This window comes from Pristis pectinata, chromosome 30 (assembly GCF_009764475.1).
Source record: "Pristis pectinata isolate sPriPec2 chromosome 30, sPriPec2.1.pri, whole genome shotgun sequence".
In the NCBI taxonomy this organism is placed as follows: Eukaryota; Metazoa; Chordata; class Chondrichthyes; order Rhinopristiformes; family Pristidae; genus Pristis; species Pristis pectinata.
In genome coordinates this window covers 25,808,722-25,835,232 of record NC_067434.1, presented here as the reverse complement: position 1 = coordinate 25,835,232, position 26,511 = coordinate 25,808,722, and the positions used below count along the sequence as shown (strand labels likewise).

General features: G+C 44.2%; 1 protein-coding gene across 4 annotated transcripts in view; it reads right to left on the bottom strand.

The window, feature by feature from the left end:
- Positions 1-26,511, bottom strand: part of rassf4a (Ras association domain family member 4a) — a 170,932-nt gene that overhangs the window by 9,435 nt on the left and 134,986 nt on the right. For all 4 annotated transcript variants that reach the window (XM_052041501.1, XM_052041499.1, XM_052041500.1 and 1 more), the window contains 5 exons: positions 11,931-12,079; positions 10,534-10,643; positions 6,379-6,542; positions 2,268-2,369; positions 1,004-1,055 (listed from right to left, as the gene is read on the bottom strand). In XM_052041501.1, coding sequence (XP_051897461.1) covers positions 1,004-1,055; positions 2,268-2,369; positions 6,379-6,542; positions 10,534-10,643; positions 11,931-12,079 — 577 coding nt within the window. The remainder of the gene's footprint in view (positions 1-1,003; positions 1,056-2,267; positions 2,370-6,378; positions 6,543-10,533; positions 10,644-11,930; positions 12,080-26,511) is intronic.

Here is a 26,511-nt window from a genome sequence, read left to right as displayed (position 1 = left end):
ACATTTTCCACTGTAATACTCCATCTGCCAGATCCTTGCCCACTCACTGAATCTATCTGTAGCCCTGTGTAGCCTCCTCCTCATGTCCTCCTCACAACTATGTCCCACCTTTCTACATGTGGCAACGCTTCATTAGATGGGGCTAGAAAATCTTCAGGCAGGGAGGGAGACAGAAATCAGAAAACTGCAGCTCATGGGGAAAATGTTAGCAGAGTGCTTTGAAAAAAAATTCAAGGTAACTGGGCAATGTCAGCATGGTATTATGAAAGGACAATCATGTTTGACCAATTTGCCAGAGTTCTTTGAAGAACATGTGCCGTGTATAAAAAAGAATTGTGCATTTTTTGTACTTATGTAAAAGATAACTGAGAATGCAAGGGTTAATGACTGGCAATGTGAGGGTTACTGGTATGCAGCTATTCTTCCCATGTCATGAAATTACCTCAGCCATGGGGTGACTATAGTTATGGCTGGAAAAGGGTCCAGGTGTGAGTAAGTAAGAAAGAGGTTTCTTTAGTCATATCTTGTTTTGCTAAAGCTTACTATAAGCAGTTATTGTAGTGAGTGCAACTTCCCACGAAGGTTTCTCATGAAGTGGGTGTAAAAGATACACACTAACCGAGGCTTCGATTGGGAAAAGAACAGAGCTCGGGTTACACTGTTTACTCTGTCTCTGTATCCTCCACTCCCGCTAGTGCTAACTAGAAAGCATTTATCGTAAGTTCTTTGGTTCTGCTGTTGTCTGATTTATTACAGAGACCGGGTCGACTTTGATACTTAGAGTTTCAGAAGGCATTTGATAAATTGCTGCACCAAAGGTTATTGATGAAAATTAAAGCTCTTGGTGCAGGAGGTAACATATTGTCACGAATAGAAGAATTGACAGGTAACAAGAACCAAAGAACGGGCATAAAAGAGTCTTCTGGTTGGCGAGATGTAACAAGCTGTGTTTCACACTGATTGGTGCTGCAGCCTCAACTTCTAACCATTGGTGTAAACATACCTCCACTTTCATGGACAACATAAAGTGCAAATTCATCCGGAACATTTTCCACCTGCAAAACACATCAAGAAGATGAGGTGAAATAATGCAGGACCAGGTGACGGTGACCCAGGCTCCCGGATCACCTTGACCTTCTTAGATCGGCTTCATCTCCTCACTCCTCACTCACCCCAGCAAAGCTTGGACACCACTCAACATTTCCTAAATGACTTTCATCATTGTCAAACACCATATGGTAACTTTTTCAAACACAAGTATGCTGAATAAATTAACTTGAGATAATACAAAATGAGGAATTTAAAAGTTCTATAATGAAAGGAGTCTCATTTTATTGTGTGTGTGTGTGTGTAGTATACAATAGATCACAAGGTGTTGCAAACTATTAGTCATCTACCAACTTTTTAAACACTTCTACTATTTTATAGTTCAAATTCATCTTATCAACCAGCTTACAACATGGATGGGTCCCCACTGGTTGGCATGGACGTGATGGGCCAAATGGCCTGTTTCCATGCTGGATGACTCCATGGATCCTTCTGTTAACTTATGTCCAATGTCAAATGTTCCCTGCACTTCAGTTCTAATCAGAGGGCATATCTTAAAAGGGTTATCAGGCCTGATTTTGCTCTGGGTGATTAACCAATGGGGCTAGTTGTGTTTGCATTGGATATTCCTAACAGCCAAACAGATAATCACCCCACGCACATCCCCCCACCCCCAGATCATCTGGAACCAACCGCAACATGAAAACTCAATGCATCACCTCTAATGACTCCTCAGGAGGACTGATAACAAGAGTCCAATCTGAACCAGAACTGTCCGTGAGAATACTTAATCTGGTATTAATCAAGCACAGAAAGCAAAATAAACTGAGGGAAAAAGGAATCAGTCAAGAGGATAAAATAAAGGAAAGAAAAAGGGAAAAGTATTTATAATTCTGAAATCTCCAATAACAGTTAAAATCTGAAGAAATGACACTTATCGAAGCTATCTTTCAATGCTGGAGAGTTTGGGCAGGAAATAAAAGGAATGACGTACAGCAGCCTGTTTTGATGACGTGAGTACATGCCACTTGATAATGCCGAGTTCCTCAGGAGATACCATCACACAGTTCCTGGACGGCAGGACATCCTCGAGAGTAACTTCTGGAACTGCACGTTTAACTGTGGCGCTGGAAGATGCTGCCAATAATAGTGAGCACTCACCACAAACTCCAGCCTAACAGATAGCACTTTTAATCTGCATGTGCACAGGTCTCACTTACCCTAAATTTGTTCAGCAGCAGAGTCAGTACTTGTGAGGTGTTCATGCTGCTATTCACTCGCACATTGGTCACCGACCCATAGGCGGGGGTAAACACAGATGTCTGGAGATGAAAGAGATATCACTTGTGTAATGGGAGCAAGGTGTGACATTGAAGGTCAGCAATGCCCACTACCGTTGTTTGCATTTTAGAACAACAATTATATATTTTTTGTCAACGCACAATTCGACCCAACAATCATTGGATCCTAGCATTGCACCAACTACAGTGCACAACAGTACAATTTAACCATGACCTATTCTGTAGTGACAGGTTGTACAGTTTAACATTCTATTGAACGCATTAGATAACGAACTAAAAACTCTACTTCACTGCAATCCGGAATATATATTTACCCTATCTGTTTTCTAAGTGTAGTACTTTGCACTTGTCCTTTCTGAATTTTATCTGCTATTATTCTGTGCACTTGCTTATTTGAAAGTTCCCAAGTTGCTTCTTTTCTTTGGACTGTTCCACTTTGAGAGCATTTGTGAATTCCCAATAGTTCCTTGGGGAATTCATACAGCCAGAGTAAATTAGAGAGGGTTCAGTGCCCCAAAGTCTGCATTCCAGCAGTGGCCACATTTGAAACGTACGTAATGGTTTGGTGCTTCAGGATGTTAAAGGTTAGGAAGGCACTGTGTAATTGCAAGATTTTTCATTGTTCCTTAATTTAAAAAAGAGTGATTTATCTACTGAAGCTTTTGACTTGCCATGTTTACTAAGACCTGCAGAGGGCAGCATTACATGCTTTAGAGCTGAGCTTGAGACTTCATTTGCGTCTCATGTTTGCAGCGGTCCTGAGTCACTCGCCATTTCTGAACTTCTCAGTTCATTCCCGTTTGCAGGTTTGAGTGGGAAGGTGCTCAGTCAGAAGTGGAACAAGCCCCTATTCCCGTCATCGGTCTGTCCACTGTCATTTCACTTTTGGTCACTGGGTGGGTGGCTGATATCCTTACTGGAAATAGTGGCCACATTCCTTAACTGTAACGGAAATTCAGGGCCAATGACTTCCATGGGAACAGGCCATTCTGTATTAATCCCATCTTCCAGCCCTTGGCCTGTAGCCTTCTGTGCCGAGGTGACTTCACTGCCTATGTGCATATTGCTCAGTCAGGCAGCCTAACGTTTCTGAAAAACCTTAGGATAGATAAGAGCCCTGGGCTGGATGGGATACACCCCTGGTTACTATGGGAAGCAAGGGAGGAGGTTTCTGGGGCGTTGATGATGATATTTGCATCGTCCCTGGCCACAGGAGTGGTACCTGAGGATTGGAGGATGACAGATGTTGTTCCCTTGTTCAAGAAAGGTAATAGGGATAATCCTGGGAATTATAGACCAGTGAGCCTTACATCAGTGGTGGGCAAACTATTGGAGAGGATTCTTAGGGGCAGGATTTATGAGCATTTGGAAAAGCATAGTCTTACTAGGGATAGTCAGCATGGCTTTGTGAGGGACAGGTCGTGCCTCACGAGCCTAATTGAGTTTTTCGAGAAGGTGACAAAATAAATTGATGAAGGTAGAGAGGTGGGTGTGGTGTATGTGGACTTTAGTAAGGCATTTGACAAGGTTCCCCATGGTGGGCTCATCCAGAAAGTCATGAGACATGGGATCCATGGAGACTTGGCTGCGTGGATTTGGAATTGGCTTGCCCACAGAATGCAGAGGGTGGTAGTAGATGGACACCATTCTGCCTGGAGGTCGGTGACTAGTGGTGTTCCACAGGGATCTGTTCTGGGACCCCTGCTCTTTGTGATTTTTATAAATGACTTGGATGAGGAAGTGGAGGGATGGGTTAGTAAGTCTGCAGATGACACGAAGGTTGGAGGTGTTGTGGATAGTGTTGAAGATTGTCGTAGATTACAACAGGATATAGACAGGATGCAGAGTTGGGCCGAGAAGTGGCAGATGGAGTTCAATCCGGAAAAGTGTGAAGTGATACACTTTGGAAGATCGAACTTGAAGGCAGAGTACAACGTTAATGGCAGGATTCTGAGCAATGTGGAGGAACAGAGGGATCTTGGGGTCCAAGTCCATGGATCCCTCAAAGTTGCTGCACAACTCAATGGAGTGGTTAAGAAGGCGTATGGCGCGCTGGCCTTCACTAGTCAGGGGATTGAGTTCATGAGCCACAAGGTAATGTTGCAGCTCTATAAAACTCTGGTTAGACCACACTTAAAGTATTGTATTCTGTTCTGGTCACCTCATTATAGGAAGGATGTTGAAGCTTTAGAGAGGGTGCAGAGGAGATTTACAAGGATGCTGCCTGGATTGGAGAGCATGTCTTATGAAAAAAGGTTGAGCGAGCTAGGGCTTTGGAGTGATGCAGGATGAGCGGTGACTTTATAGAGGTGGATAAGATTATGAGAGGCACAGACAGAGTGGACAGCCAGCACCTTTTCCCCAGGGCGGCAATGGCCAATACCAGAGAATATCTGTTTAAGGTGGGAGGAGGAAAGTTTTGGGTAGATGTCAGAAGTAGGTTTTTTACACAGAGAGTGGTGGGTGCCTGGAACACACTGCCGGGGGTGGTGGCAGAGGCTGATCAACAGCGACATTTAAAAGACCCTTAGATAGGCACATGGATGTAAGCAAAATGGAGGTTTATGGGCTGTGTAGGAGGGAAGGGTTAGAATGATCGGGGAGTAGGTTTATATAGGACGGCACAACATTGTGGGCCAAAGGGTCCGTACTGTGCTGCACTGTTCTATGTACTAACAAGCAAATCTTAAGTAAACCAATAGAGATCCCTCCAAAAATAGGGAGGTTGTATTTTGTTGGCATTTTTATGAGGCAAGAGAGCATGAGTTGGAAATTGCTGCACATCAGGAGTGAAATGAGCAAGTTTTACAATGTTAAAGCAGTACAAGACCTTGAACTCCAGCACTTGCACACATTACAAAGTGATAATTAACTCTTTCTTTCCTTCTCTATTGCCCAAATCTCTGCAGGTCACATATCAACTGCCGGCAATAGAGAGGCGTTTTGAGATCTCTGCCAAGGTGGGTCCAGGTTGTGTAAAGGGGAACTTAGGATAAATGCTGGCCTTGCTCGGGACACATGGATCCCGAAAAATTTGTGCTGATACATCTGTCCTCTTCTTACAACTTCCATGCAGTGAATTATTGAGTGGAGAATGGCATACCATTTGCTCTGTGGACTCTATGTGCTTGTGTGCCTGGCAGCTTATTGTCAATCCTTTCTGTACAGGTTTGGAAGTTTTAACAATAAACCTACTTCCACAGTCAAGAAAAATTTCAGTATCTTTTTAATTTCTGGGGAAGGGACATGTTCGGCACCGCTTTGTGGGCCGAAGGGACTGAATTGTGCTGTAGTTTTTCTATGTTTCTATGTTTTAAGAAACATCTGATATCCTTTCCACTTCCCTGTGTTATGTGAAGCAAAAAAGCAAACTGCTAGAGGAACTCAGCGGGTCAGGCAGCACCCGTGGAGGGAAACGGACAGTCGATGTTTTGGGTCGAGACCCTTCATCAGGATTGTTCTTCCAGATAAGTTTGTTGTTATCTCCAGATTCCAGCATCTGCAGTCTCTTGTGTCTACTGTGTTATGTGTTATGGTCCCAGAAAAATGATCATTTTTATATTGAAGGGAAAATAAAAACTTGAATTGATACAGTACCTTCACGCATTTTCAAAATACTGTCTGTAGCATTAAATAATTTTGAAATGCATTGTGTCTATAAAAGCAACAGGAATTTTGCATTTGGTATGATCCCCACAAATACATTAATTACCTTTATGGCATTAATGGCCTGAAATATTTCTGCTTGTCAAATAGAACCCTGAGATAGTTAATAACCGGTGGTTGGGCTCTCAGTTCCTTGATTTAAAGGCTCATGTTCAAAGAATGTCAGCTGCAGTGGGCAACATTCCTTGGTCCTGGGGCACAGAGATGGTCCCTGACATGTACTCAGGCTCTTCAGTAGCTCATACACACTCAATCTTGACAGGCAAGTTACCACCCTGGAGCCCAGCTAACACAGCAAAGAAGCAGTCTTTAATCCTTAAAAATCGGCATCAGATTGACTTGGTTACTAAGATCTGAAATGTACCTTGTGATTGTAGAAGTGCCCATTGATGGAGAACCGGTGCCGTTTTATACGCTGGTTCTCCCCTGGTGTGTGATATTTTGTTCTACGCTGGATCAAACAACTCGCGTCACTCTTTGTCCGCATGAGCTGTGGGACTTCATCCTCAGAAGTGGTGCTATTGGACCCTATATAAAGGCAAAGACTGCATCATATACTGAGGACAGCACCACAATTGACAGTGTAACAAAGAGTAAAGAGGGAATGAGAAACAAACCTTTAACAAATAGTTTAATCACCAGTTTAGTATCAATAGTGACAATCTTGCTCCTGAGTTCAAGGTCATACCAGAGATTTGTGTACATAACTCAGACTAATTTTGATGGCTTTGGATAAGAACTTGCAAAGGTTTATTGGGAGAGGCTGCTTGCGGGTAAAAGGACACTTGGCAAGTGGGAAGCTTTTAAAAGTGAGATAGGGAGAGTTCAGGGCCGACATGGTCCCACTAGAGTGAAGGGTAAGGCTGGCAGGATTAGGGAATCTGTTGACAAGGGATATCGAGGCTCTGGTCAGGACAAAGAAGGAGGAGTTTGACAGGTAAAGGCAGCTGGGATCAAGTGAATCCCCAAGGCGGTTTTGGGATGTAGGAGTATCAGGAGGACAAAAAATGGACATGAGATATCCTTGGTAGATAATGTAAGGGAGAATCCTAAAGGATTCTATGAATACATTAAGAACAAAAGGGTAACTAGGGAAAGAGTAGGTCCCATGTGTGGAGCAATGGGAGATGGGCGAGGTCTTAAACAAATATTTCTCATTTGTATTTACTGTGAAGAAGATCATGGAAACTAGTGAGTTCAGAGATGAGAACAGCGATGTCCTTAAACTTATCAACATTATGAAAAAGGTGGTGTTGGTGGTTCTGAGGCACATAAAGGTGGAGAGATCCCTGGGGCCTGACTAAGTGTATCCTAGGATGTTGTGGGTGCAAGGGAAGAAATTGCTGGGGCACTGCCAGAACCTTTTGTAACTTTGTTAGCCATGGGTGAGGTACCAGAAGACTGGAGGGTGGCTAATGTTGTGCCTTTATTTAAGAAGGGCTGCAAGGACAAACCAGGGAACTACAGGCTGGTGAGCCTAACATCAGTGGTGGGAAAGGTACTGGCGGGGATTCTGAGAGACAGGATCTTCCTGTGTTTGGAAAGGCCAGAACTGATTAGGGATGGTCAGCATGGCTTCGTGTGTGGAAAATCGTGTCTCATGAATTTGAATGAGTTTTTGAAGAGGTGACCAAGAGGATTTACAAAGGCAGGGTGGTAAATGTTGTCTACATGGACTTTAGTAAGTTCTTAGACAAGGTCTTGCATGATAGGCTGGTCTGGAAGGCTAGATCACATGGGATCCAGGGTAAGTAGCCAACTCGATACAAAATTGGCTTGGTGGCAGGAGGCAGAGGGTGGCAGTGGAGGGTAATTTCTCAGGAGGCCTGTGACCAGTGGTGTGCCGCAGGGACTGGTGCTGGGTCCACTGCTGTTTGTCATTTATATTAACGATTTGGATGAGAACGTAGGTGGCGTGGTTCGTAGGTTTGCAGATGACACCAAAATTGATGGTATATTGAGAGTATTGGTTTATCATTGTCACATGTATCGAGATACAGTGAAAAGGTTTTGTTTGCGTGCCATCCAGACATTGAGTTAGTGAAAAGAAAAACAGAATGCATAATACAGTGTTGCAGTTACAGAGAAACTGCAGAGCAGGTGGACAAATAAAGTGCAAGAGACAGCAAAGAAGATTACATGAATATAAAGGAAATGGAGGGATAGGGATGATACTCAGGGAAAGGACTTTTAGCATAAATTGGCATCAAGATCGGCACAACATTGTGGGCTGAATGGCCTGTCCAGTGCGGTACTGTTCTATGCTGATTGTCTAAGATTACAACAGGATTTTGATCAACAGGACAAAGGAATGGTCGATGGAATTTAACTCAGACCAGTGTGAAGTGATGCACTTTGAGAAGTTAAACCTGGCCAACACAAACACAGTGAATGGTCGGGTCCTGGGGAGTGCTGCAAAACAGAGAGACCTAGGAGTACATAGTTCTCTCTCTTCAGAGACATAGTTCTTGAATGTGATGCCACAAGTAGACAGGATGGTGAAGAAACTGTTTGACACACTTGCCTTCATTGGTCGGGGCACTGAGTACAGGACTTAGGACATTATGTTACAGCTGTGCAAGATGTTGGTAAAACTGCACCTGGAGTACTGTGCGCAGTTCTGGTCAACCTCCTATAGGAAGGATGTGATTAAGCTAGAGAGGGTGCAGAAAACATTCACGGGACTGGAGGGCTTGAGTTATGCAGAGAGAGTGGATTGGCTGGGACTGTTTCCCCTGGAGTGAAGGAGGCTGAGGGGTGACCTTATTGAGGTTCATAAAATCATGAGGTGCATAGATAAGGTGGATGGTCACAGTCATTTCCCTGGTATAGGGAAGTCTAAAGTTACATTTATAATGTTTAAAAGACATTTGGACAGGTACATGGATAGGAAACGTTTAAAGGGATGTGGGCCAAACTCAGGCAAATGGGATTAGCTCAGGTAGGCTCTTTGGTCAGCATGGATGAGTGGGGCTGAAGGGCCTGCTTCCATACAGTATAACACTATGACTCTACAACATTATGACACAGTAACGAGGGAGTGCTGCACTGCTGGAGGTGCAGTCTTTAGTGATGAACCAAGGCCTCACCTTAGCAAAAGTCAGGAGCGTTTTCCCCAGTGCCCTGGCCAGTGAACATCACAAAAAAAAGTTTAATCTGATTATCAGCTCAATATTGTTTAAAAGGTGAGTGCTGTGTGCAAATTGACATTTTCCTGCATTACAACAAAAATTACACTTCAAAATTACTTCATTGGCTGTAAAATGATTTAGAATGTCCTGGGATAATGAAAATTATGAATAATACGATGGAAATGCAATTTTCTGATTTAACAATAGGGAGTAGTTTCTGAATCGTTTGCCAAAATTACGCCAATCTAAAATCAATCACCACCAGAATTCTGAAGTTTGTGCTCTCCATTACAAAAGGTGTACATGTGTGTGGAGTTGTCCAGGGGTACACAGAATAAAACAGTGGCATGGGGAAGAGCAGAGAACTGTTCTTGCAAAGGCAGAGCAATGGCATGATGAGCTAAACAGCCTTTTCCCTCTCCTCATCAGATGGGGCAATGAGTACAGTAGTTGGGTCGTCATGTTACAGCTATGCCAGACATTGGTGAGACTGCACTTGGAGTATTGTGTGCAGTTCTGGTTGCCAAACAATGGAGAAGGATGTGATTCACCTAGGGAGGGTGCAGAAAGATTCACAAGCACGTTGCCAGGACTGGAGGGCTTGAGTTATGAGAGACTGGATAGGCCAGAACTGTTTTCCCTGGAGCGAAGGAGGCTGAGGACTCAGGGGCTTGAGTTAGAGGGAGAGGTTGGGCAGGCTAGGACTTCACTCACTGGAGCATAGGAGACTGAGGGGTGACCTTATAGCGGTTTATAGAATCATGAAAGGTAAAGATAAGGTGGATGGTCACTGCTTTTTCCCTGTAGGGGAGTCTAAAACAAGAGGGCATGGGTTTGTGACAGGGGAAAGATTTAAAGGAGACCTGAGGTGTATGATAAGTTAAATAGCGTTCTCCTTCTTCTGTGAAATCGTATGATAATCTACTCAAAAATTTAATGAAATACTTAAGATTCCTGTTCACCTGGTTCGAAGCATGTAGTTGTACTTTGATTTCCCAATTTGTTAATATTTTGCATCCAGTATTATTCCCAGGGGATGTTTGGCTGTAGAATTAAACGTCTGTTGCACTCCCTTTTGTCAGAATAAAACTGATTAAACACTATCCAAATTCCCAATTGGGATTTCAAAAAAAAATCTAGAAGGCCATCAATTGTTTCACTTTCATTTATAAATTCCTCGAGGGAAATACTTGCCATCAAATGGAAAAGAGTACATTTTTTTCAAATCCTACAATTTCTATGCTAAATCTTTACTCCTGCTAAAGAAACCTGGGCAGAAACACTGGAATGTTTTCACAGGGGAATGCAGCAGTCTGCTCTGGGTGGTACCTCACTGTCGCCCTCTGGATTTTGGCTGGTATAACTGGCCCACAACAAGCTTCACTGACCTGCAATGGTGTCGCTGGCCATGTTTTGTGGAAAATCATCCCTACTGGTCATCTCCTGTTCAGCTTCAGATAAACTGGTATTTGTCAAGATCCGTGACACTGTTCCTTTTCTACAAGGGTTAATGTGAAAAAAAGCTCAGAGATTCAATAGTTCATTAACATCACATTGTGAACACAAAAATTGAACTTGTAATATGAATCATTGTATACCATCGAATCACTGGCCCCAATATATCCTGAAACCAAATTTTGGGAATTATGGTCATAAGAATGAAACGTTTGGAAGTTTGACTCTGGACTGGCACATTGAACTAGGCTGGACTCAGGAAGCGGAGGAGAGGGGAGCCAATGGACTCTAGGGTGAGGTTTATAATCAGCGAGAGAGAGATGACAATTTACATCCTTCGTTTACACAGTCCCAAAATGCTCAAATTTAATTCCAGATAAAAAGACTTTATGTCCTCAGTGAATAAGGACAAAGGCTAGGAAATTGTAGCTGCAGCACATCTACAGCTCCTGCAGGCTGCACTGCATTGGGACAAGTCCTGGACCCCAATCTCCAGATGCCAATTCCCTTCCCGCCCATGAGTTCAACATTCCCAGCCATAAACATTCAGTCACTGAGCACCCACAGCCCTTCGGATGAGTGGTAGAAAGTAAGGTAAGTCAACTTGGTAACGACCCCGGTTGTCCCCACTGTTTGCTGCTCTTGTTTATTTTGGTAATTTTATGTACTGTTGGCGTCAATCAGTGTCCTTAGTTTCTTTCAGGAGGATCTGCCAGACTTTTAAACTCTCTTTACATGTCAACTTGCTTCATTTTTACTTAAGAACTAGAATTTTAACAGGTCATGGGGCAAAAATACAACTTCATCTCTTAGTTGTGAGAATGTAGCTGGTAATAAAACACTGGGCTGGCTGGATAGAAGGGGATATATTTGAAGAACCCAGTCTAAACGGCAAGAATCTATGAAACAGATGGCAAAATCCAGGGAACTGGAGCTGCGACCATTCTGCACCAAGCAGGGTTGCTTTAGGAATGAATCTTGGGAAAGCATTTTTAAGTGCTGTCACAGATTACAGAAATGAAACTAAGATAAATTCACAAAGACCATTCTTCCTTCTCCCACACCATGCATCATAAAACCACATTCTGTGGAGATGACTGGCCACTTTGCAGAAGAGGTGATTTCTCAATCATCCCACCAGTAAACTCTCTGAAAAAGTTGGGAATCCTGACAGGAACATCCTTGGCTAACAGCTGCAGAAATCCCACACTGCCACTGTCGTAGTGGGTTATCTCTCTGTCTCCAACCTCTTCCATACTCTCCACCAGTGCTATGGAGGGATGGCTGTAATACTAATCTTGGAAGCAGAAACCTCAGTGTGATGACTTACTTGTGTGGGCTGGTCTCCTGCTCCGGACGTAGCAACTTGGACCCTGAGAAATGGACACGCTCATTATCATCGTGCATCTGGAGCCTTATCGGTCTCCTGAGGCCCCAGGATATGTTCAGAAGCCCCTCAATGATCAGCTCCGCATCATCCTAAAACAAAGGCAACAATTCCTGGTCAGGAAGCTGAGGCTGAATCTCACAAAGGATCCATGTCTGCATGACTCTGGCCTTGTGAACTGCAGTGGAGGTTCTTGTTTTTCATGTTCATTTACAATATGTGGGTGCAGCCATAAATTGGGAAGTTCGCTTGTTTTACCAAGACCCAAAGTCTCAAAGGCCTAATAAATTGAAGCAACAATTCTGGTCATCTGGTTGTAGTGAGATAAGAAACGATGGGTCCATTCTTGGACAACTCCATTGGTAACAAGGATTCGACAACAGGCAGAAGAGCTGATGGTTTCTATGGTAATAGGAGATAACTAGAGGCCGAGGTTACCTAGTGATGAGACTTGGTCATCAGACCCACGTGGGGAGTGAGGTCCTTCTATGTCCTGCTGGGGACATTAATTCCACACTTCTCCATATCTGACTGGCCCAGTACCATTAATGAGGTGAAGTGAAAATGGACCTGATACAAGGGGTTAGGGCAGGACTGGACTATCGATGTGGTAACATCTCATTAAAAGAGAAGGAATAGGATTGCAATAGGTCTTGAGTTAATCCCTTACATCCTGGAACAGCAGGAGAACCTGGGATCGTTGAGAGTTCACAGAACCAACAAGACTCAGAGAGACTGAGTTCTGGGGCTCAGAGAACAAAAGAGAAGGCACACGGGGTGTGGAGTTAATCTTCAGAACTAATGGGACACTGTTCAACCTGTGGAGACACAAAACACTGCAGATGCTGGAATGTGGAGCAACAAACAATCTGCTGGAGGAACTCAGCGGGTCGAGCAGCATCTGTGGGGGGAGAGGAATTGTCGATAATTCAGGTCGAAACCCTGCATCAGGACCTGCATCAGGACCTGGGCAGGGTTTCAACCCGAAATGTTGACAATGCTTTTCCTCCTGCAGATGCTACTCGACCAGCTGTGTTCCTCCAGTTGACTGTTCAACCTACAGCAACTACCTGAGTCTCAGTGGTCAAGTTGCAGTATGTGTTTGTGCAGGTGTGGAGGCTGAGCTCTAAGACATTTTCTGCTTGTTCACTAAGGCACACGAGAGTGTGAGTCTTACACTCAACGTGTCCTGCAGCAGACCAATTCACCTTCAGCAACCACAAACATCTTGCTTTGTGTAAGAAGTGACTCCAGCTATTGGTGTGTTCTCTCTTTGGTGCCCATTGACTAGTTTTGTCAGAGCACTTTGATGCCATGCTCGGTCAAATGCTGCCTTGATGTTGGGCAGTCACTCTCACCTCACCTCTGGAATTCATGTTTGTATCAGGGCTGGGAGGGGGGCTGGAACAGAGTGGTCCTGCTGAAATCCATCTGGGCATCAGTGGGTTATTGGGGGGTAAGTGTCACTTAACAGCATTGCCATTGATACTTTCCATTACTTTGATGATGATCGGGATAGACTGATAGGTCAGTAATTATCCTAATAGGGTCTGTCCTACCTTTTGTGGACAGGACATACCTGGGCACTTTCCACATTGATGGGTAGATGCCAGCATAGAAACGGGACTGAGACAGCTTGGCTAGAGGTGCAGCTAGTTCTGGAGTGCTCTTCAGTACCATAGCTGGGATGCTGTCTGATCCCACAGCCTTTTCTGAACCCAGTGCTCCCAGATGTTTCTTGAGATCATGTGGAGTGAATTGGGTTGGCTGGAAATTGGCTCCAGTAACAGTGGGGGTCCCAGGAGGGAGCCATGGTTGCCTACGTTTCAGCCTTGTCTCTAGCAGTCACCTGCTGGGCCCTACTGTCACTGGGAATGGGGATGTTCCCGGAGCCTCCTCTCCTCACTAGCTATTTAATTGTCCACCACTGTCCATGACTAAATGTGGCGTGCTGTGGAGCACGGATCTGCTCCGTCGGGAGCAGGAGTAAGTCATTCGGCCCCTCGAGCCTGCTCGGCCATGACTGATCTATGGCCATGACCACAGCACGTCTACCCACAGTAACTTTGTACATCCTTGCTTATCAAAGAATCTATCTACCTCTTACATTAAAATATTCAAAATCTCTGCTTCCACCACCATTTGAGGAAGAGTTCCAAAGGCTTCTCCCTCATCTCTGCCTCAAATGGGTGACCCCTTAAACAAGGACCCTTAGTTTAGGTTCTCCTCTCCACACGCACAGGTTCCAATTGTCCCCTCTCCCACTGTTGTTTGAGATGTGTGGTCTTGTGTCGAAGCTTCACTAGCCTGCCATCTTATTTTTAGGTAATCCTTGTGCTGCTCCCAGCATGCCTTTCTGCACTCCTTGTTAAAGCAGGGTTGATCCTCTGGTCTGACACTGATGGTAGAGTGAGGGATACACTGGGCTGTGAGGTTACAGATTGTGGGCATGAACACTTCTGTCATTGATGGTCCACAAAGCCTCATGGATGCCCAGTGTTCAGCTGCCTGATCGTTTCCACACAGCACAGTTCTAGTGCTACACAACATGATGAGCATGTCCTCAGCGTGAAGCAGGGACTTTGTTGAAAATTGGTATTAAGAAGCATGGGTATCATACATAAAGGCTGGCTGCCAAAACCATCCACACCCATTCACTCGCTCCACCACCAACACACAGTAGCTGCAGTTTGAACCATCGCCAGGAAGCACTGCAGCAACTCACCAAGACTCCTTAGACAGCACCTTCCAAACCACCTCCACCAGCTAGAAGGACAAGGGCAGCAAAAGCCTGGGGAACACCACCCCCTGGAAGTTGCCCTCCAAGACACACCCCATCCTGACTTGGAAATATATCACCGTTCCTTCACCGTCACTGGGTCAAAATCCTGGAGCTCCCTCTCTGACAGCACTGTGGGTACACCCACACGTCAAGTACTGCAGTGGTTGAAGAAAGCAGCTCATCACCACCTTCTCAAGGGCAGCTAGGAATGGGCAATTAAGTGCTGGCTCAGCCTGCGAAGCCCTCATCCTGTGAATGAATATATAAAATCTATCAATGTTTTGTATGTGGATATTTAGAAATCAAACATTCTAAAATTGATCACACCTGTGCTCCAGTGCTGAGCTCTGAGTATTCCAGTGGTGAAGAGCCAATAGTGTGGGATTGGTCCTGAGATATCAGCAGTTCTGTGTAAAATCTGTCGCAATAAAGTACTGACCAGCGTTATATGTTATTTAGCCACATGATGGTGCCCAACAATCATTTCTCTCATGAAGCACATCTGTGCCAGGGAAATGTTTGTTCTGGATTTGCAAAGCAGAGGAGAGATTGAGAAATGAACCTAGAATGTGGAAGTCCATTTCCACTGTGTCCACCAACATGTTAATGTGGGGCGTTACATTGCACCCTTTGGCCGGGGCTTGTGTGTGGGGAATGATGTGGGATAGGTGGAGAGCAGAGGAATGGTAAATGCGAAAGTGTGTGCAAAGAGATGACTCAAACATGACAGGCTGAATGGTCTCCTGTACTGTAAGATTCTACAATTCTATGTCACTAAATGGACACGGCTTGTATCTCTGAATAACATACGGTCCAGTTGGGAGATTACTTAGTATGAACAATATATTTCAATGACTAACCAGAAAAAGTTCAATAAATAAATCAAATAATGTTGCAATTCTCTTTGTCTGACAATTCCTTTACAGGTAAATGGTTTGCATTATCATGGGCAGTTAATTACTGCACTTATTCATGACCCTGCAGGAACCTTTCGATGGAAACATGTTCGAAGGTTCTGAGCAAAGAGAGGTGGCTGTGAATAGATGCTTCTTCTGGGGAAGAGCAGATGACTTACCTCTGCTTTGGAAATCATCTGGATTATGATTTCCACATCCTGAGAATGTTTACCGACAGTTGGTAGTTTGTAGAGCTCCTTATCCACATGGAGCAACACACAAAGTGCTGGGGTAACTCAGCAGGTCAGGCAGCATCTATGGAGGGAATTGGATAGTGGATGTTTCAGGTGGAGCCCTTTATTTGGACTGGAAGACCCTTTATCAGTCCAGATGAAGGGTCTCAGCCCAAAACGTTGATCATCCATTTCCCTCCACAGATGCTGCCTGACCCGCTGAGTTCCTCCAGCGCATCTGCAGTCTCTTGTGTCTCCCTAACCACACGTTTACAAACACTGGTGTTAAGATCCAGCTACAGAGCATGGTTCACTTTCAACTCTCTGATTTCTGTTCAAACAGTCCTCATCAGTCTGACTGCCAAGATCAAATATTCCAAGTTTCAACACAGGTCCAACAAGACTGGAGATCAAACCACACAGGCCAGTGCACCAGGTGGAATCTGGTCAGGCTCAGGAAATGCTCCCATGTGTGTAAGACCACAGGTTGGAAACAATACAGAGGAAGCTTTAATGTTACCACCACTGGTGGAGTATAATAACTGAGTACAAGCCATGACATCAGTCTACCCCTTATTGGATCATCTGTTTGTAACAAGGACAAGTTCACTCAATCTTCTGCCCCTCCCTGTCCAATTTTCCTGTCCTTGCGATTCCCAGGTGATCAGGAGTTTGCGCGTCACAATCAAGTTCCTGTCCTTTAGAGATCTCATAGACTGGTGTTGGTGGGAGGGAGAGATTGATGCAACGATGCTTTAGTCAACAAATACCGAGTCACAGAATGAAGGCAAAGTGTGTTATCACTGGAATAGTAAATATAGAACATTACAGCACAGTACAGGCCCTTCGGCCCACAATGTTGTGCTGACAGTTTATCCTGCTCTAAGATCTATCTAACCTTCCCTCCCACATCGCCCCCCATTTTTCTGTCATTCACGTCTATCCAAGAGTCTCTTAAATGTCCCAAATGTATCTGCCCCACAAAAATATGTGACTTAAAATCAAAAAAAAATTTGAAGAAATGTATATAAAAACTCAGGAAATGCTTATTAAAAATGGAAGAAATTTTCATAAAAGACAAAACCCCAGGGGAGCTCTTTCACAACAACTCTGGAATTCTTGTCTTATGTTGGTCCAGGGGGATTTGACTTCCCAACCCAACAAGCAAGCTCTAAATCTAATCAGCATGCACTCCAGAAATCTTAAATATCTTCAAGAGAACATATGGAACTCATTAAACGTCATCTGAAAGTCAATTAAATGATATTCACTGGACAACATTCCCTGTAGTTACTGCTTACTGTGGCCAGACAATGGAAAGTCCCCAAGCAGTTAATAATTATATTAAGGGCAAGAGGATAAACAGGGAATATTAATGGCCAAAAGGTTAAACTATATGTGTAGCCAGAGGATGTAGGTGTGGTCTTAAATGAATATTCTCTGAATATGCTCATCTGTATTCACCAAGGAGAAGGAGATTGTAATGGGAGAATTCAGGGAGGGGGATGGGGAAATTCTAGAATATCTGATCCTTAAAAAGGAGTAAGGGCTATAGGTCTTTGCAGCTTTATAGGTGGGTACATCCCCAGGAACTGATAAGATATGTCCCAGACTGCTGTGGGGGAGGCGAGTGCTTATCTAGCTGCCTTTAAACCAGTCTGTTCTGACCATGGTATGTTCCTCACTGCTGCTTGTTTTGCCACAGATGAGAGTTGGTGATGGAACAGGAAGAAACCATTGTTGGAACAGCTTTTAATGTCAATTCATTCTGCAGAAAATGCATTGACGTTGAGAGCCCAGAGACAATGGGAAGCAGGTACAGCAGACCCTGGCGCCAGTGAAACCTTACCTAATGGGCTGAAGTTTCCTCCTGCTGCTGTCTACATGGGTTTCCTGGACTCAGCTTCCCCTCTGGAACAGCTGTGGGTCTGGACTATGCCCAGCCTGTCCAGCAATGTCCACTGATGGGAATGAATTTAGAGAAGCTCCCTTCTTTACTCAGCTGCACAACTCAGGAAAATCGCACGTAATGACTCCCTGTGCAACCTTGCATTCAATATGTAAAAGTGCGCAGAGCTTCTGTTCCCAGGTAAAACAGAAACTGCCATAATTTGCTTTGGGGAGCTACTCCTGGACCTCTTGTGCTTGAGGACTTGTGCTGGTCCCCACTTGCCTCACTGACTCATTCACACACGAGCCAGGATGACTGTGTGTCAAGGAATGCAGACCGTTGTGACTCCACACTCTCTGCACAGTAGGGTATGGTAGTGCAACATAGCCAAACACCAGTGACCACAAACAATAAACATCTGGTTTAAAAGAGTTTCAAACACCCCCAGATAGAACTAAAGATTTGTCCTGAACAACAGTTGTCAAAATGGCCAATTGATTATTGCTCAGCTGTCCACTGTGGGTGTTTTACAGGAAGCTTGAGTTCACTCAGGACAAAGCCAGGAAGACAGCTGCCTGGAGACGAGCACATGGACTTATATTTCTGTGTGTTGTGCAATCCAATTTTGAGGTAAATCAATGTTCCTGAAAACTGAGGGGTTTAGGGCACAATTTTCATCCCAGGATCCTCCTTATGTAGGATGCATGGGGTGGGGGAGGAGGTGAACCCAGTTGGGGGCAGTGGCGTCCAGCCATCTGCACACACATCTGGACACCACATCTTTACAGCAGTGGTTGTTCTATGGCTGACACGCTGGGTGACCTTCTGCCTTCATCCCTTGGACCAACAAATCCAACATATTTGTTTTCACCTTTCACAGCCTTAGCACACCTTATTAACATCCAATGAAATAGTTTTTTTGCAGGGTGGTCATCATGCAACATAAGGAATTTTAATGGATCCTAAAACAGTCTCAGAAATTCCACAACTATTTGCTTTAACATGGTCTTTAGGTTCAAAGGATTGTGTAACAGCTTTCTATTCACATGTAATGAAAACACAAACTCTTTTAACCACATATGTTGTCTGACTGGTTCAATGTATGATGAAATCTTGCCAATGAACGATTCAAACAGATAAGCATATCCTGGTGCAATCATGATTCTCAGATCCTCTACAAAGACAACCACTGTCTCATAAATGGAGAGAGAAATGACTCAAATTAATTTCAGGTTGTCATACTTTGGAAGTGTAACTCTCGAACCATCCAGATGTGTAGTCTGTGCTGATGTAATTAAGATAAAGTAGTTGGACTAGTTGAGGGCATCAGCTCCTACAGTCAGTTCCAAGTCTCTCACTGGTCAAACTGTCAGGCCGACAGCCTCACCACACCGTGCCCTTCACAGTGATGCTGGACAAGCCCAGGTACATTTCTGCTGCAGGAGATCTGCATCTTGTGGAAGGGACACTGGAGCAGATGGCATGGTGAATATCATTACTGATGATGGGAAGAAACTGTCTGCTCAGCAACAGCTGAGGGAGGCAGACAGACAAGCCCTGGGAGCAGAGCGTAAAGGAATGTAAGGTGCAGGAGCAAGCACAGGCCATTCAGCCCTTTGACCCTGCTCTACTGAGGAAGTGAAGGGTTAAGAATTGCAACCATACCTATAACTGGCAAACAAAATATATATCTATGCATTTATATTTCTTTAGCAAGGACTAGCAAGCTGCTGACCCACTAGTTAGGTTGAAATGTTAAGTATGTTAACTGCCTTTGTTTCGGGTAACGAACCATTCCTATATGTCAGACGGTGGCGATACTGAGTGTAATTAACATCGAGGTGAAGACTTGGTCTGAACAATGAAGGGTGATACCTGCCTTTGAAAGCCTTGATTATAACTCAATTATACTAAGTCAAAAGGTGTGATAGCTGTCTTGGGATCTCTATAGCTTGACCGAAACTCGCGGCGCCGTTTGCATGGGATGTGCGTGACAATTCCTGTATAAATGTCTGTCTGCCCTTTGTTCGGAGAGAACTCGGGAAGCGACTCTCAGTGAGTGCTGAAGAGAATTCTCCTAGCGGTGCACTGCTAATAAAGGTATTTGTTCGAATCGACCTTGTGGCACTGTGTTATTTACAGCGGAGGGAAAGGGAAAATTGATTTCGGGACGACACTACCATTCAACAAGAACATGGCTGATTTTCTACCTCAGCAAAATTTTCCTGCACAATCGCCATATCCCTTGATTCCATCAATATCCAATTGATATTGATCCCTGTTATAAATGAGTCGATGACTGAACCTCCAAGGTAGGGAATCCCAAAGTCTCACCAATCTTTGAATGAAGAAATTTCACTTCATTCAGTCCTGAAGGGCCCATCCTTTGTACTGAGACTGTGACCTCAGTTCTAGAGACTCCTCAGACAGTCGAAACATCTGCCTTGTATTGATCCTGTTGAGCCCCCTCATAATTTTGAACATTTCAATGAGATCACCTCTCATTTTTATAACCACTGGAGTATGGAGGCCAAGTCTACTCGTGGGATGGACAGATGCTGGGGTTTAAGACAAGTGGCAGAATCTCCACTGGTTGGGGTTCCAGGTGATTCATGAAGCACCTCTTTCCCCTGCACCATTTTAAAGCAAATACTTGATTGGTTTTCCGAGACTATCCTTGAATCCAGCAGAATTCCTCATGTGACATACTCACCTTCCCAGCAATAGTCTGGTGAATCTTCACTGCATTCTCTCTAGGGAAAGTATATCCTCTACTAGGTAAGGAAATCAAAACTCTAACAACTGGCCTGTATAACTGCACTTTTGTGCTCAAATCCTATGACAATAAAGGCTAATTTCTCATTTGTCCACCTGACTGTTTGCTAAACTATAAATTGGCTCGCAATGACTTGTACATGAACATCCAGGCCCCTTCGAACAGCAACATTTCCCATTCTGTCACCAGGTGGGAAATGATCAGCTTTTGTGTTTTGCTACAGTTTTCCACTGGCCTCCCTCTGCTCACTCCCTCAGCCTCTCTCTACCCTCCTGAAGCATCCCCACAAGTCCTCACACTCCCACACAGCTTAGTGCCATCAGCAAATGTAGAAATGTCGCATTGGGTCCTCTCAGCCAAATCATTGATGTAGATGGTGAAGAGTTGGAGCCAAAGCACCAATCCTTGTGAGTAGCACGAAACTTGTCCCTGATGTAGAAGAATGGAATGGGCAGCCAGCCTGGGATCCTGAGAGACCCTCTGATCTGTGGGACAGTGGGCTGAGAGGAGATCTCCTTTGTGCTGTAATGATAGTAATGGTGAAGGTAAATCTGGAACATCATTACAAACTAAGCCACCAAACCAGACGGGGAAACATAATATTAATGCTTGCCTTCATTGGTCAGGTCATTGAGTATAAGAGTTGGAATGTCACGTTACAGCTGTACAACACATTGGTGAGACCGCACTTGGAGTACTGTGTGTGGTTCTGAAAAACACTGTGATGCTGGAGGAACTCAGCAGGCCAGGCAGCATCCGTGGAGAAAAGCAGGCGGTCAACGTTTCGGGTCAGGACCCTTCTTCAGGACTGAAGATAGGAAAAGGGGGAGCCCAATATATAGGAGGGAAAAGCAGAGCAGTGATAGGTGGACAAAAGAGGGGAGGCGAGGTGGGCACAGGGTGGTGATAGGGAGATGCAGGTAAGGGACAGTGATAGGCAGGTGCTGGGGAGGAGGGGAGAGCAGATCCACCGGGGGATGGGTCACAGGTAAGGAGAGAGAGGAAAAAAAGTAGAAAGAGAGAGGCTAGGAAAGGGAAGAAAAGAAGAAGCGTGGTGGGGGGTGGGAATAACTTAAAGGGGGAGAATTCAACGTTCATGCTGTTAGGCTGCAAGGTTCCAAGATGCAAAATGAGGTGCTGTTCCTCCACTTTGCGCTTGGAATTCTCCCACTTTAGGTAATCTACCTAAATGCACCTGTCTACATCAATGGTGCTGAGATCGAGAGGATTGAGAGCTTCAAGTTCCTAGGAATGAACATCACCAATAGCCTGTCCTGGTCCAACCACATAGACACCACGGCCAAGAAAGCTCACCAGTGCCTCTACTTCCTCAGGAGGCTAAAGAAATTTAAGAAGTTCTGTGTATAGCATTCAACATAGTCATAGAGAGATACAGCACAGAAACAGTCCCTTTGACACTCACCAACTTTTATTGATGCACCATAGAAAGCATCCTATCTGGATGCATCATGGCTTGGTATGGCAACTGCTCTGCCCAGGACCGCAAGAAACCGCAGAGAATTGTGGACACAGCCCTGCGCGTCACAGAAACCAGCCTCCCTTCCATGGACTCTGTCTTTACCTCTCACTGCCTTGGTGAAGCAGCCAACATAATCAAAGACCCCACCCACCCGGGTCATTCCCTCTTCTCTCCTCTCCCATCAGGCAGAAGATGCAGGAGCCTGAGGGCACATACCACCAGGCTCAAGGACAGCTTCTATCCCACGGCAATAAGACTATTGAACGGTTCCCTTATACAATGAGATGGACTCTTGACCTCACAATCTACCTTGCTGTGACCTTGCACCTTATTGTCTACCTGCTATGCACTTCCCTGTAGCTGTGACACTTTACTTTGTACTGTGTTATTGTTTTTACCCTGTACTACCTCAATGCACTCTGTACTAACTCAATGCATCTGCGCTGTGTAATGAATTGATCTGTATGAACAGTATGCAAGACAAGTTTCTCACTGTACCTAGGAACAAGTGACAATAATAAACCGATGCCAATACCTGAGAAAGAAAATCTAGAAGATGAACAGTGAGGATAAAAACCCTGGAAGTATTGAATGTCAAAAAGCGAGGATTTCCTGGATGGATGAACCAAGTGGCCTGATCGTTGGCTGTAAAGTGTTTCAGGAAGCTCTTGAGAGGAATGCAAAAGTAGCTATATAAAAAGCAGGTCTTTCTTGTTGCTTCAAATGTAGAAATATTCTTGTGCTGAAGTAACAGACAATTTAATATTTATCCATGGGAGGGAGAGGCTGATCTGGGTAGAGAGTGGGAGTGTAGAAACCCGTAGAGCCCTTTGTCCCAACCGCTCAGCTACATCCTGCCTTAGTGTGGCTGCACATTTAGGTTTGGTGGGACCTTTGTCCAGCTTTGTGGAACAGACCTTAAAGCACAGTCTGCATCTCTGTGCAACTCTGCATTATGAATGAGCCCTTTCACTGACCTTGATTTGCAAACTCTGGCACTAGGTTCTTACTGATTGCACTGAGAGCTTGCTGGCAGTGTGCTCACATTTGACTCAGAGATCCCCAGTATGCCCCCAATTTGACTGTCAGAAACATCAGAATTTCCATCTTGGTTTGGAGACAGCAGTTCTCATTTCCGGTGGCTTCTGGAGTGTGGTCTCATCGAGAGTGAAGTGAATCTTTCGAGTCAGTGAGAATTTCGAGGTTATCGGGACATAATTCAAAACTGTGGTAAAATTCAGTTTCAGTCGAGGATATACTGGGGATCTTTGTCAGGTTTGTAGCTGTGGGGTTGGGACAAAGGGCTCTGGAGTTCTCTACACTCCCACTCTCTACCCATATCAGCTTCTCTCTCCCATGGATGAACATTAAATTGTCTGTTATTTCTGCACAGGAATATTTCTACACTTGTAGTGACAAGAAAGACCTGCATTTCTATTGCAACTTTCACATCCCTCTCAGGAACAACTGAAACAGCATGAGAATCATTTTATCTTTGAACTATAATTTGAGTGCCTGTTCCAGTGATCTCTGAAGGTAGTTTGAAGACCGCTGCGTTGGCTCTGAAATTGCAGAGCACAGTGTACTGAACAACTGCAGAGATCATGGACTGATAAGAGCTTGGGGCTGCTGTCATTCACTCAACTGAGAGTGAAAAGCAAAGAGAAACATCAGCCTGAAAGTAACATGTGTAAATATTACTCACCAACTCAGAGCCAGATCATTAATCAGCATTTTTTATTGTGCAGTGAGTCTAATCTCTGCTGGTGCACCATAACAACTTGGGTCAATAATTCCAATCAAAGGAATGATGACCAGCCACAGTTTCTAGGAAATTGGATGCTGTGGATCTCATCCCAGAGAAGAGTAGGACTTTATATTCCAAAAACATTCCAAGGGGTTATAATCAGTTTGTTCTGAGTTTTAAGGTTTGCCTGTGAACATCATCATACTGGGACCATTCCACCTTCAGCTGCTTTGCTTCTATTGAGAAACATTCTCAGAAAGGAGATTACCTTATGCTTCAAGCTTTAGGAAGTGGCTGGGCTGTAATTCAAAAACACTTGCTCCAAATTTCAGTATCAGTTGCACACTCTGATTACGTCTACTCAGGCGATTTCCAGGATTGTAGAAACATTCATTCTCATTACAGTGAAAGGCTGACCACAGAGGAAGTCTGAGGCTGGGGTGAGACAGAACAGAAACTAACCTAGAAGAGTGACCAGACTTTGCAGCCCCTCATTTTCCCTTTGTCTTCCCTGCTTCTCCAACAACTCCCCAGCTCAGGGAGAAGGCTGGAAACAAGATATCTGCAGATGCTGGAAATCCAAAATAAAAACAGAATATGCTAGAAACACTCAACAGGTCAGGCAGCATCTATGGAGAGAGGAAGCAGAATTAATATTTCAAGTCAAACACGAACATAGATGCTGCCTGACCTGCTGTGTTTCCAGCATTAATAGGGCATTCAATAAGGTCCCTTATAGTAAGGCATTCGACAAGGTCCCTCATGGTAGGCGCATCCAGAAAAATAAGATGCATGGTGACTTGGCTGTTTGGATTCAGATTTGGCTTCCCCATAGGAGACAGATGGTAGTGGTCAATGGGTCTTATTTTGGCTGGAGGTCTGTGGTTAGTTGTGTTCCACAGGGATCTGTACTGGGACGTCTGCTGTTTGTGATATATAATTGGATGAAAACATGGATGGGTGGATTAGTAAGTTTGCAGATGACACAATGGTTGGTGGTGTTGTGGATGGTGTAGAAGATTGCCAAAGGATACAGTGGGATATAGATCATTTGCAGATATGGGCAGAGAATTAGTAGATGGAGTTAATCCAGGCAAGTGTGAGGTCAAATTTGGGGGATCAAATGTAAAGTTAACATACAGTTAACAGCAAGACCCTTAACAGAGTTGATGTACAGAGAAATCTTGGGGTCCAAGTCCATAGCTCCTTGGAAGTGGCTGCACAGGTTGATAGGGTGGTAAAGAAGGCATATGGCATGCTTGCCTTCATTAGTTGAGGCACTGAGATCAAGAGTCAGGAAGTTATGTTGCAGTTTTATAAAACTCCATTAAAGGAAGGATGTGGAGGCTTTGGAGAGGGTACAGAAGAGGTTCACCAGGATGCTGCCTGGATTAGAGGGCAGGTGCTATAAGGAGAAGTTGGACAAACTTGGGTTGTTTTCTCTGGAGCACTGGAGGTTGAGGGGAGACCTGATAGAGGTTTATAAAATTATGAGAGGCACAGGTAAACAGCTGGTATCTTTTTCTCAGGGTCAAAATGTCTAATACTAGAGGGCATGCATTTAAAGTGAGGGGGGAGGGGAGTTCAAAGGAGATGTGTGGGGTAAACTTTCTTTTTAAACACAGAGTGGTGGGTGCCTGGAATGCACTGCCAGGGGTGGTGGTGGAGGCAGATATGATAGGTGTTTAAGAGGCTCTTAGATAGGTACATGTATGTGCAGAGAATGGAGGGAGATGGACCATGTGCAGGCAAAAGGGATTAGTTTAATTAGGCACCATTAGCTTTATTAGTTCAGCACAACATCGTGGGCTGAAGGGCCTGTTCCTGTACTGTTTTATGTTCTATTTCGTGCCTTTATTTCAGGAAGGCCATCTGTCCAGGACACTCCTGACTTCATTACTTGAGGAAATAAGACGGAAGTGAAATGGCACCTACACACACTCAAGGGAGCCACAATCTATAGAGCACCTTTAACTTCTACAACACCCCATGATATTTCACATTTCAAATATATCATCAACCCATAAGGAGATATCAGATAGCTGACCAAAATCCTGGCAAAGGGGATGGGTTTTAAGGACCATCTTAAGGCAAGAGAGAGCAGTTGAGCAATGAAGTGTTGAGGAGAATTCCAGAGACACGTGAAATCACAGCTGACAATGGAGTGAGGAAAATCAGGAATGTTATACCCATCTACTTCTTCCAATCTCATGTAATCCCTGGTATTAAGGAACATTTTATTGAACTGAGATTTGCAGGTCTGGGTGGTTGTAAGGAAAAAGATTCTGAAACTAGTTTAAAAAAAACGGGTAGATAATGCATGCCAACGGCATTGGAAAACAGTTTCATGAAACTAAAGTCCTGAGAGGGCTAGAAATACTAATGTGAACCAGATATGAAGAAAATTTAGCTGGAAGAAAATAACAATAATTTTCATTCCACAAGGGACTGTTTCTTTGAATGGAAAATGAATTTATTTTATAATTTCTAAGCACAATACATGGAGGTCAAACTAAGCCTTCGTAAAGGTGAAGGACCGATAATGTGGTCAAAAGAAAACGCAAACACTGAGTTCTTGGAATTTTATGTCAGCTTCTTCACTGAACAAACATTACATCACCTCAATATAATGTATATTTTAACATACATTGTAGTTCAAAATAGTAACTTACATACTGCTTCAGTGCAGTAGTTTCAGTAACGGAATTATTCGTCATAC